The sequence below is a fragment of the Sander vitreus genome, chromosome 12 (assembly GCF_031162955.1).
Source record: "Sander vitreus isolate 19-12246 chromosome 12, sanVit1, whole genome shotgun sequence".
NCBI lineage: Eukaryota > Metazoa > Chordata > Actinopteri > Perciformes > Percidae > Sander > Sander vitreus.
Genome location: NC_135866.1, coordinates 14,373,573 through 14,387,161, shown reverse-complemented (window position 1 = coordinate 14,387,161; position 13,589 = coordinate 14,373,573). Strand labels below are relative to the sequence as shown.

Genomic DNA, 13,589 nt, shown 5'->3' with positions numbered 1-13,589 from the left:
AATTGATTATTAAAGTATTTGCAAATAATGTATCTGACAATCAACTAATTGGTTAAGCTCTACTTAGATGGCATAAAAAGACTATGGTGGTGCATACTACGGTGAATTTAGGGGTTTATTGTATATTATTGCAGCATGTTTGTATCATCACCACAAGTTACATCTTCTCAGTTGACCATACTAGTTATAAATAACTTCACAATGTCCTTGCAGCAGAAAGAGAACATCATCCATATTACATCACCATATATCTCCAGAAATTCAGATAGTTTTTTCCTCTTGCTTTCATCTAAATCTAATGAAGCTGCTTAATGCTGAACAACCACAGATTCATGTATGGTTGTGACAAACACTCGCTTATTCTGTATTGAAAACCCAGTTAATCAAAATGGACTGAGCCCAGAAACGTAATGCCTATTCCCTTCAATGAAACATTAGATCCAACCTACTTGACACTACCCAATAACAAGGTCAGAATCTGACATAGAAAAAACAACCCACTACTTTCTGTTCATAAGAGATTTCGATACTCTAATACTCTAATTTTCCTATAAAAAAAAGAACCCGACCAGCTCACCCCCGCCCCTCCACATTCAGAACACAAGAAAAAAATTAGCTGTCCATCAATGGGAGAGAGAGAGCCTTTGTTCAATAGCACAATGGAGGACATTCTGCTGTGGAGGATAGCGTCACATTCAATAAGCCAATGCTATGGTGCTGCAGCAGAGAGAGGACAGCAGGGCTGATGCAGAAATGGCACTCTGACCCCGCAGACCTCCCAGGCCTTCAGACCGAGGCTCTGTTTACAGCTCACCAGTTCAGCTCATCTCTGCTGACCCACGGTCAAGAGTCGGGTGCCGTGTTAAAATGCATTTCAATGGGGATGGAATGAGCGTTCTGAAGCTGCAGATGAGAGAAACTTCATTGGCTAGTCACTAAACAGGGAATCTTCTGAGAGTGAGGCATGTGGGACCCTGTTATCTGGTGTGCGTCTGTTAGGGGTAAAGTCTGTCACTACTACACTCCCGAGAATAAACCTGTGACGTAAACGTGACGTGAAGTGTTTTTTTAACAATGACCCTCAAAGATTAAACAGGGGCGAAACCTGATACTTGCCATGCTCAACACAGAAGTGCTTCAGTTACTACAGATGCTATGGAGGATCTGACAATGTCTTCAAGTGAATGGGAAATCAAAAAGATTATACGTTTATCAATGCCTGCTTGGGCGAATTGACATGAGAGCTGCATTCAGGTCTAGAGATACTAATCTTAAGCTTTTACCCTAGGCTTTGGTTCTAAGTACATAGAAAAATTAAAAGAAAAAAAACAGGCCATAGCCATAGCTATTCCAGCTTAACAGATGTATTTATGTGAGGTTTTATTTAGGCACAAGATCTACAACTAGTAAATACTGGGCTACTCTATAAACACCAGCATTCCACATTAACAGCAATTTATTTTGACATACTGTGTTAGCGATGCAGCTGGTGGTATTGACTGACATTTCTAACTCTATAACAGTTTCTAATTTATATTAACAGTTATGGTTTTGAAATATAATGAGCAAATTGTAAAAACTGCACATGCCAGAAGCAGCAGCAGAATTTTCCCTGACACAGATGGCTAAAAGTGACAACTGTAACCACAGCCCCTCAAATTCAAACCCCTTTTACCAGCTTTAAACTGTTACAACTCTTTGGAAAACCTCTGTAAACCCACTTGTATTTCATGTTTAATGAATGATTATTAATCAGGACAATATATTTCCATCATGATTCTTGAATTATACTACAAAGGCTGTATTATACATAACTCCTGCTACATCATGACAGCGTGCAGTCAGTGAAAACAGTGTTAAGATTCAAGTTCAGTGTTTTACATCTCACTGGTCATAAGGAAATAAATCCTGCTTCAGCAGCAATAGAAAGATGCCTTATCATCATTCTCTGCTTGTGATTAGCAGATGAGCACTCTGCTTCACTCTCCTTGGCAAGAGAGATGCAGTGTGCTCCAGATAGCTGCTTAGGTGCCACACAATGCCCACAGAGAGCTGTGAGGGTTCAGTCTGTGTGCTTTTTGTATCTCTGTGTCATCCCAATAGCTATCTGAGCACACAATGTCCCATTGCGCAGGCTTATTAGTCCTTTCTTGAAATCCCAAGCACCCCTCTTGAGCAGCAGTGGGTTTAGGTGACTGTGCTCGTCCTGACATTGGACTGTCAGTAGAAAAATGGATGTCAGTTTTTGCAATGGTTATTGCTCAAGGTGCAAGAGAACAGTACAGCAATGTAACATCATAACACTTGGCTAAAGGAAATCTCCTCAAAATACACAGGTCAAAAATCATAACCTGCTGTTGAGAAAGTCTGACGCCACTTTAAGGCTAAAAAAGCAGAAAGGTGTCAAACATTTACGGCACCCTGTCCATCACTGACCTGTGCTGTTTTTGCTATATCACAGTCTGTTAGTGCTTTGTTCTGTACCTATACATCCACATCTTTTCAATTAACAACAGAACGTCTGTAGAAAATTTAAAGAGCATTATGCAAGTGTGATAAGAATATAAATTAGAGTAGCAGTCAACATACACCCAAACAAAACTATTCCCGTGACATAGTCTTGTTAATGGAACTGGAACACTCCTACACATTGAAATTAATAGCTAAAAATAAAACTGGAATCACAGTACAGATACCATCTCTGCAGCTGTCTACACATCTCAGTGATCTGGATTTTATTCTATTTACAAACGCTCATGTATTTATTTCCCCCAATCAAATCCCCAACCACATCCAGGCTCCAACTATAGTTCAAGGTTCAAGGTGTAATCTAGTTTTGAGTCTGTAATAACCACAATTAAAATAATATTAGTTTTTTCCTCTGACTAAATAAATTGTGCAGCAAGGACATCCAATGTCGAAGGGCCAGAAACAGTTTTGTCCACTCATACGCAGTACATGTTGTACAACACTGGTGAAGTAGATGAACAGCTTCTCTACTGGAATTTTTCTCCCTTTGACAATATGTGACTGGATGGAGTTTACCCTGGTATTAGTTCATCACCGCTGTGGTGCAACCCTCATTTGGATGTTCTTGGCTGACAGCTTCAATCTTTTGTCTGCAACAAACTTCATCAGCATCATCAATGTCACTTCACAGTGAGGCTTAAAGATGGCCACTGGCAAGAAGACCAGTTTAAATGGGATAATTAACAAGGTAGTATCAATTGAATTAACAGATTTGGCGGTTAATGAAAAAGTTGCCACTTATAGACCTAATGAAAACTTACTTTTTATCAGATTGCATATAATTACACTGTTTTATTTACCATTACAAAGCGGGTCTGTGAGCTGGTTGCTCACATGGAAATGAAGCCCAGTCCTTGACTTATTCCCAGACTAAGACACCTGACACAGCCATTGAAAACGGTTTATGGATTAGGCCAAACTGTTTCAGGGAATTGCTCTTTTCAGTTTAGCTTGATTGATAAAGCAACCCACCATCTAATCCTGGAGATTTTTGAGTCATTTTAGCATTATGTCAATAAAAGGTTCTCAGTCATTCAGAGACGTTTTGTGACTGTGATTTCCAACCAGGCACAGTGTGCAACTGCCCCTGGACCCCCAAATGTCCCAGCTTCACTGTGCATTAGTTGGTTTTAGATAACTTGATTACTTTAAATGTGTTTGGGAAGTGTTTGATTAAAAGGGGTGATAGAATGCAAAACCGATTTTACCTTGTCATAGTTGAATAACTTTGGTGGCTAAATAGGACATACATAGAACCTCAAAATCCCACTGACACCTCTTTCCTCTGCAAATCTCACAATTTGAAACTGCTGCTGAAAACGGGTGAATTGTTGACGTCAACTCCTCAACTCCTACCTTACTTGGCTCTACCTTCTATCTTTGTAACGCCCCAAAATTTACATAGGCCACTGACTGATCTGAGGTCAGTTAGTCTTCTGAATAGGTCACGCAGATCTCAGAAATTGTATACATTGTTCATCTGCTATTTTATCACTAAATTTACTTCTGCGACTTTTTTATGTGAGAAATCAACTATGTAGAGGTCAAATATGGGCCGTTTTATGAAAATTGATGGTTGATTGCAAAATTTGTCCAACTGTGTGTTGGACACCATTTCTGAGTTAGTGGACTACCAAACGCCGCTGCCCTGACAGAGCTCCAGGGCCTGCAGCTTCCCTCTTCCTGCTAAATGGCCGGTCTGTGTGAGTGAGAGCGCGGTCAGCAAGCTTGTTACGCCCGCAATCTCTTACTACAGGTTCCAGTTAATCTTATAATGGATATGTGTGTTGAGTTATTTAAACAAACGGTTGGGGAAATAAACGCCTCTTGTCCGCGAGTGTGCTGGATGGAGCGCTATCAATGAGAGCTAGCTTGCCTCCTCCTAACGAGAACTCTAAGCTTTGTAAGACCTTAGGATAGCTGTGATATACAAGCCGTGACGAAATTCAAAGTGTAAATATACTATACTTATGCCTAAAGTGTAGCTAGCTAGTCGCGATCTTTAGCTACCCATAGGACTGAAGGGACACTAGCAGCTAACGAAACCCCTCACATTCACAAAAATGCATTAAATTGAAATCGGACACAAGTGTTAGCTTTGTAAGACCTTGGGGTAGCTGTAATATAAGTGGTGTGACGAAATTCAAACTGTAAATATACTCTAGTTATGCCGAAAGTGTAGCTAACTAGCTGCGATCTTTCACCATAGGATTGAAGGGACGCTAGCAGCTAACGAAACCCCTCATATTCACAGAAATGCATTAAATTGAAATCGGACAAAAGTGTTAGCTTTGTAAGACCTTAGGGTAGCTGTGATATACATGCCGTGACGAAATTCAAACTGTAAATACACAATAGTTATGCCGGCAGATGGCAGCCGGCCAGCTGGTAGCCCAGTAACCCAGAAACGGTGACTTTGACTGGGTATGGAGCCCAGCAGGCTGCCGCTTTCTCGTCAGACTGTGTGGAGCTCCTAAAGTCCGACATGTCTTACCAAATTTGCAATTAGCCATCAATTTTCATAAAACGGCCCATATTTGAGCTTTACATAGTTGATTTCTCGCATAAAAACGTCTCAGAAGTGAATTTAATAACGAAATAGCAGACAAAAATGTATAACGTTGCAGTGTCTGAAATATGAGACCTGCTGTCTCGTCTCCAATGTATGTGTATGTGGTTCGCTCACCAATCAGCGCTCAGCTCATCTAAATATTCATGAGCATACCATATTTGGAAGAAAAGCTCTTGTTCCAAATAGAGCAATATTCACAGGGTAGTTAAGGGCCCACAGAATAGCACTTGGGCAATTTTCAGCCCAACCAATGTTACATACCCTATTAGGAGACCTTAAGGAACAGTGTGAAATACCCTATATAATCATTCTATCGCCCCTTCAAATAATCACAAACTGACATGGAAAGCTTCAGACAGGTAGTATTCCAGTAGTACTGGTTGGTTATGGGCCTCTGTACAACATATAATGAAGCTGCCATCTATAGTGTGCTGTGTGATGGGTACCTAATGGGAAATTAGAGGCAACAGGGGCCCAACAGTAAATGTTTGCCCTGGGGCTCCGAAACAGATTACCCTGCGACGCTTCTCCAAGCCTCTTGGATTATTAGCAAAACTTTTTAAAGACTTGAATTAACTGTGAATCACATGTCAACCACTTAGCATTCCTCTATATTTTTGCACAGCCATTGTGCTTGCCTATTATCTGGTCTGGTCATCATCAATAACATGCTTGTCTAATTTAGATCAGCTTCAGCATCAGTCCTGTACTCACGAACCATTGTTATAAAAAAGACAAGAGAAATATTTTTGTTGAATTGCAATATGATTGCACAGAAACCAAGCAGCACCCTGAATATCAATTACTGCAAAAGAAATAATGTGAGGCAAAAAAAAACACACACAAACCAGCATGGTGTGTCATCATCATATAAAAGATCTTATTAATCAACAAAACGACAGGGAAACCTAGTAAGATGGGAATTCGTTTTGTAAGGGCTGTAATTTATATTCACTTTTTCTTCAGCATTTTCAGCTAAATGCATGAGCTCCTGGTTCCTTAGCAACAGCCTCTGCAATGATGCAAGATTGAAGAGGAACAGCTCTGCAGTTCCACAGTGCAGGTGAAGACAAGTCACCCAATGTCTCCAGTTGCAGCTCCTCAAAGCCTCTTGATGTTACAGTTATTAAGGCAGCTGTATCTCATTTAACAGGATGAAAAAGCACCAGAATGTACATCAAAGCTAAGGCAATGTTTTTTTGTGGGAAGGACACCAAAATCTATTATGCCGTCTGACATATGGTGTATGCTTAGCAATATCAATTCAACACCATTCTACATAACGTCGACATTTAACGCAAGCAGGTTAACAACATGCTAAACAGATTCATAAATAAACGGCATTCCTGCGCCTGTTCTGTTGTTCAGCAGTGGCGTTTTACTTTGGGGTTAAACATTTCCCAGTGTAACATTTTGTATTAGCCTGCAGGTGTGGACACAATGCCACAACTATCACAGTTTTGTTTTTATTCCCAAGGATACCCAGCAGAATACAGATGATGTGCCATCCTACTGAGAGATTTCTAATCTCAAACATCAACAATAAGCATCAGGTTTAGCATGCATCACTTCAGACTCAGAAAGTAAGGGCTTTTTTCTAATCTTTGTGCTAATGTTCAACAATCACACAGTGAGAAACTGTGAGGAAAATGTCCCAGAAAGACCCATTTCTGCACCAACAGAAGCCACAGTAGATAATAATGCAGTCCATATGTCTTGTTTGGAGAACAATCCAAAAGATACATTGGTTGGCTCGGTGGGTAGAGCGGGCGCACATATACTGAGAGGCTTATGGGCTACGGGCATTCTGGGAAAAAATGATGTAACTGAAGTCGACACAACAGTAGAAGGAGAATTAATTAAATTAAAAAGTTCAACACCACAAAATTACTCCTGGTGTTTTTTGAATGTATGACAACTAACTCTGGAAGCTAATGGAGTTTTCCTTGAGTTAAAATGTTTGCTCATCTTTTAGGAAGAAGAAACAAACAATTTCAAAATAGATTTTTGAATAATACAGGCAATAACCGTTCCGTTTTTGAGAGGTACATCTTAGAGATAACTCATAAAAAAAGGCTCCAGTGTTGTCATATCGAGATACAGAATAAAGACATGCCGTCATTGAGAAAATTATGCAACAATCGTAAAGGCTTCAGAAAAAAAAAAAAAGTATATCATCCTCTCCTCAAAAGGATGAACTAAAACCCAGCGGTTGATTGCTTATTTTCCCATGAGGATGACTTTCATTTTCATTCTAATCTGTCCTAAACCCATGGACACTGCATGACACGTTTAAATGAAATGTCTCAAAAAAACTCAAAAATATTTAAAAACCAGCAAAAGCAAAACAAAATCTGTCCCTGCCTGCTGTGTCATTGGCATGTAACATGGAATATCCTGAGGCATGTTCAGTGTTGACTGCATCTTGTCATGACCTGGCTCAGATGGTCATAACAAAGAGGGAGACAACACCATGTTGAATGTTTAAACACTACTTTATTAAACCAAATGGAACCAAATTAGACCAAATTAACAATATACAGAATAAGATGTAGAAGTCAGTGGAAGCAGTGGTGTAGGGTGTGCATGAGTGAGTGTTGGTGTTGTGAAGTGTAAACTCAGCAAAAGGTAAACCTAGGAAAATATAACCTAACCAACTGTTCCTGTGGAGACAGCAGGGAGAGGAAGAGACAGAGGATATTGCAGCTTACAGTTTTTTTTACAATAACTTTGGCACTAATTTCAGAACCTTGACGTCATTTTTCAAAACTCTAGACACAAAACTCACACCCAATGATCAAAATGCATTTTTCAAAACTCTAACACTTCTTTCAATTACTTGGATACAATACACATTAACCTAAGATCATTTGTTCATTTAACAAAAATCACCTGTTCAATATGACACAACTTAACATCAAAGTACTACTATTTCAAAAGGCAATTCACACATTTCAGATGATTGTCTATTAATTTCATTACAATGATCTAACTATCAATTGATACAACTGCTCAAAATGATAAGTAACTGTTGCATTACTCTTAATGCATAGTTGTATGGAAACAGACAAACAATATTCTATGTTTAGATCATGAAAGTTTCAAGATAATGAGATTCATTGTCACCAATTAGTGTGGAGCATGAACCAATTAGACTACATTATCTATGGATGTAATATTTCATCATCCTTCTTTACTGGAATGTACTACTGTTTATCAGACACTGTTTCTATTGTCCCATGTACCACCTTTTCAGACTATTCACAGTATTGACAGTACTGCACTGTATGGATGCAGGCCCTTGGAATTGCTTGTCCAATTCTGCCAACTCGTTACTGATGATTAATATATATATATTAATATATATGTGTGTATATATATATATATATATATATATATATATATATATATATATATGCCTGTAGTATTCTTTCTACTACTGCAGTACTTTTACAGGGATGTATTTACATGTAGTACAATAATGAAACATGTATCACCTATTTTGTACTACTATATTTAATGTTTGTACGAACAATAATACAGTGAAACTATCGGTGGCTTGTGTGTGGGTGATCTAAAGTAACGTTTCAATGGTATTTCACAATCAATTAGTGTTTTGAACCAATGATTGTGCAAGATTTATTTAAAGATATGAATGCACAATGCAATGTTTTGAACACTGGACAGTCTGTGTTACAAGTAATGACAGTTTTGAGTTTTGTGTCTAGAGTTTTGAAAAATGACATCAAGGTTCTGAAATTAGTAGCAAAGTGATTGTAAAAAACTGTAAGAGGCCTCAGCACACCAGACCCAGGGCGTCACAATATTCAGATAAATATTGTTAAGATCATCTCTGACAATCCTGAGGTCTGTTGATAACTGTGAAATATTGGTATATCACCATAGATTAAAGCCAACCAGCAATATTTGTCCTTAAAGCTGCATTAACACAACATTATATATATATATATATATATATATATAAAAATCTGAATCATGATAATGCTACCAAAGACAGTATGAACCAGTGGTGTGAGCGCATTCAGACAGTTGCTGTAATACTCCTCCAGACCCCTGACAGCTGCCTTTGATGGACAGTACACTGACTGCTGTGTCAGCCATTGATTGGACACATGGTGGGTAAGTAGCAGGGAGAAACCAGAAACTGCTACCATAATTTAAGACGTTCAGACAGCGCATCATCCTCACTTGGATTTGAAAAGCTGCTTTGGCTGGTTTACAGTCACTGTCATCCTTCTCTGGTCAGATAATAACACATTTGGACTTGATCTCCAGTGTGACAAAGAATATACCCGTAACACACTCAATGATGTGATATATATATATATATATATATATATATATATATATATATAAATATATAATATATATATATATATATAAAAAATATAATAGTGATACTGTGTGTGCGTGTTCTGCATTGTTCAGGCAATGATTAGTTCCATGCAACATCTGACTTAACATTGGTTGCCCCTGCTCCAGTGAGATGGTTTCAAAATTAAAATAAGGTCAGACTGTAGTGCATGAGATGTGAAAACAGTGTTCCCTTTAGCAAATGCCATTGAACAGCACATGCAATTTTTTGAGAGCTCATTACAATCGCACAGGCTGCCTCTTGTGAGTGCAATTGAACATTGTATTGTTAACACTGCAGTGTATGGGGGAAATTCACTCCTTGAGCAGGACTATGAGATCGGCTACGCCCCCAACCTCAGACAAAGTGTGATTGTTGACACTGTAGAGCTACTATGCGCCCATGACAATGTGTACATAAAAGGAAGAAAAAGAAGACCCCCCCCCCCTCAAAACAGACACGCCACCCTATCCCCCAGCCCTCAATGAGTGAGAAGCACCAAACGACCGAGAAACCCCAGTATGATTCCCCCCTTACTCACCTTCAATAGAGATTACATGCTCTCGGATCTGGTTCTGCAGGGCCAGGTCATCGATGCGCTCGATCAGGTCGTAGATTGCGTAAATGTTCGGATGGACAGACTCGAACCGATGGATCTCTGCTCTGATGGCCGCTGAGTTGGACAAAACAAACTGCGAGCCCGCTGAGCCGGGTTGGGCAGCTTGGCCTGAAACAGTCCCCGAACCGAACTGGCCAGCCCCTGAGCCTGCAGACGATCCGGATCCGAACTGGGACGGGATGGACTGGGGCACTGGGACTGGGACTGGCGCCGGGACCGTGCCTGGAGTGGGCATGGCTGGTTGAGACTGCTGCGAGACTGGGACGCTCGACTGGAAATTCATCTCGGTTTTTTTGTTGTCTTTTGGAGCGCCTAACTCGGTTTTACAACGGCAACAGCAATATGCAGGCTAGAATTTGGGATTCAAGCGATACGAACAAAAGAAGTCGGCGCGAATTGATGTTGTGGAAAACGATCGCCGCAGAAGCATCAATAGTTGGTCGCCAATTGCAACAAAACACGGCTCTTGTTCATATTATCAAAACTTGACTGTGATTCATTTTCCGTAATTGGCCAGATCTGTCCAGGCCCTTTTTTCTGTGGCTTACAAACCCGTAATGCCTACCACTTGGACACTATTTGATGGGCTACACCGCTGTTTTGGTCAAAGCCGTTTTCCTTAGTTGCTCTGTTTGAAGGAGACAATGGGCTAGGCTTCAGCACGGCGCCCTGGTCCGCTGCCTTCAATGCGTTGATTCTGCGCTGAAATGAAATAGCGTTAACTCCTCTTTGGTCCAAGTGGTCCCTGCCCAGCGCCCTCCTCCGCATGCTGAAACGTCACCCAACACGTAATTGTACTTGAGATGGGGGAGGGTGTGATTGGATTTGGTGGAGGGGGAAAAATCGCAACGTGCACACAATTATAATAACCTACCTGACAGTTATGCAACCACAAAAAATGCCTGCTGCAAGATACACAAGTAGATACTGCAATTAGCCAACAGTAGGGATATAATTTGTTCTTAGTAGTTCTTATTGTCATATTAAAAGAACGCAGCTATTATAGGCTATCCCATGTTGGCCTACACGTTCACACTTTTCACACGTACGCGTATGTATCCACACAGACTGCAATATGGGCTTTTAATGTATTTCTTTGGACCAGTATCAATAATGACAAGTGTTTATCTTCAATAACTCCAAAATACTCCATGTTTACGTACAACTTTATATCTTAGAACAGATTACAGGTGGATGTTTGAGATTCAAAACCACAGCTCATCAATATATAAATACTGTTTATCTTTTGCTACAGGTTCTGTGGTCCCATCTCTTTCTCATACAGATGTATTAGACAGTTTAGAAGATTTAATAGTCATAAGTGGCATTCTTATAATTTAAACACATACATCGATGTCACATTATGCCAAGTTTCTCCACAGCACGCATACTTCATCAAATAGGCTATCACTGCATGTTTAAAATGTCTTACATTAAGGAATCATCAAAAGTGGTGTGATATGGATCATAGTGGAGCTTCCGTGACTCAAAAAGAAAGATACAGCGCCACCTGTAGGTTTGAATGCTCAGTACAACAACAGCTGTTCAAGGTGACTGTCACAATCAGTCAAAGCACTATTGGTGCAGCAGTGTGGTGTTGCAGATACTGACTCTACAAAAGCATACATGTAATTTATGTGTACTCTCGGGTAAAGTGTCTCAACTCTTTGATTCAGAAAAGAAAAGAAAACTGTGCCAAGATTAAAAAAAAAGTTTTAAATAAAAAAGTAATTCAAATATAATTCAGGGTGATAAAAGAATTACGGTTCCTGACCCACATTAATAATACAGAGGGCAATAATAATTTTTTATTCTTCTTCTTCCCAGTATTACATGTGGAAACACAGCTTTAATCTAGAGAATAATATTGGTTTTTGTTACCACCATGTGATTTCCAAGGACATACAATTCAGAAAACACTCATCTTAGCATTTTTGTTCAGTATTTTCAAAAGGAGTAACAAAGTGCCAATAGTTTCTAATCCAATTTAAATGGCTGCTATGGTATTCACTTAATTTAATGCTTGTAAAAAGTCTGTATTTGTTTTGTAAGTTTATCTATGTAGGTCTGTTTTTCTAATTCATTATGAAACCAAACCTGTTGTGACATCCGAGATGATAATGCACATCTCTGAACAGCTGCAATATGACACATTACTTTTTATTATTTGGTATAGCAGCATGGTGTCCGAGGAATTATACAGTAGCAAGAATAACCTGCTGTTTTAAATATTAGGATAATTATGATTTGCATGAATTAATTAACTTTGTTGTGCCTTTATTGCTGTGTCTTTATTTTCTGCTTCTGCATGTGATGATGGAGATCTACCCAAATCTTAAGAACCGGTAATTAGCTTTTTATGGCTCTGGAAAGTCACTGTTTACAATACATTGTCATAATCTTTACACAGCAGCCATGTGTGTGTGTGTGTGTGTGTGTGTATACATATATATATATATATATATATATATATATATATATATATATATATATATATATATATATATATATACTTCTTTTTATGTATAACAATGAACCACTTCTGTAACATAGTGCACACCTCATACTGTGCATGTTATCTTCAGCCTTCTGCCACCATCTGTTGACCAAGTTTGGAACTTCCCCCTTCCAAACATTACAATGCTCTTCCTGTTGCACTCTATCTTTGTGTAAACAACATTTCTAAACGACAGCGGTGAGTGTTTAATCTGGATATAAAGATTTTGTCATTCTCCAGTTCATTTCACAGCAATGTTTCATTTAACACCTATTTCCATAACAATTACCTGCATGTATGTGAGCTCCTCTGATAAATACAAAGCAGCAGGAAGCCACCAGGTGAATTTGGCATATCTCAAAATAACTTCACATTTATGATTATCTGCAGCTTGTAGGCCTTACTCAGAGTTCCATGCTCTGTGCAATTACATGAATTATGCTGTTAATTATCTGGCTCATTTTAGTAGGATATTTATTGACACATGATAATGTTGGCACTGCTATTATGTAATAAGGGATATGACACAAGAGTCACCTGCAGGGCTCTCCTTTTTGGCAAATGGCCGACCTACTGTAACATGTTTTTTTTTTTTTACAACAGTAACTACAGTATACAACATGGCACATTGTTATGTAATCAAAGCCATTTTTCACAGAATGATATCAGAAAATGTAGGGTATTCAAAATATATGCAAAAGGAATTTAGTTATCTTATCTCTCTAATACACACACAAACACACACACACACACACACACACACACACACACACACACACACACACACACACACACACACACACACACACACACACACACACACACCAGATCGAACCTTTGCTGATAAAAAACACATCAATGAGCTGTTTGATGGGTGACATATTCCTTGCTTTAAAAAAACACCTACAGTATCTCACAAAAGTGAGTACACCCCTCACATTTTACTTAATATTTCATTATATCTTTTAATGGGACAACACTGAAGAAATTACACTGT

At 39.0% G+C, this 13,589-nt stretch overlaps 1 protein-coding gene across 2 annotated transcripts in view; it reads right to left on the bottom strand.

Moving 5' to 3' along the window:
- The window catches only part of agap3 (ArfGAP with GTPase domain, ankyrin repeat and PH domain 3), a 121,165-nt gene extending 110,348 nt beyond the window's left edge, over window positions 1–10,817 (bottom strand). Inside the window, exon 1 of one of the 2 annotated variants that reach the window (XM_078264002.1) lies at window positions 10,018–10,817. In XM_078264002.1, the coding sequence (XP_078120128.1) occupies window positions 10,018–10,378 (361 nt within the window). In that variant the 5' untranslated portion in view covers window positions 10,379–10,817. The remainder of the gene's footprint in view (window positions 1–10,017) is intronic. The other variant, XM_078264003.1, reaches the window with a different exon arrangement.
- Between the last annotated feature and the right edge of the window lie 2,772 nt (window positions 10,818–13,589).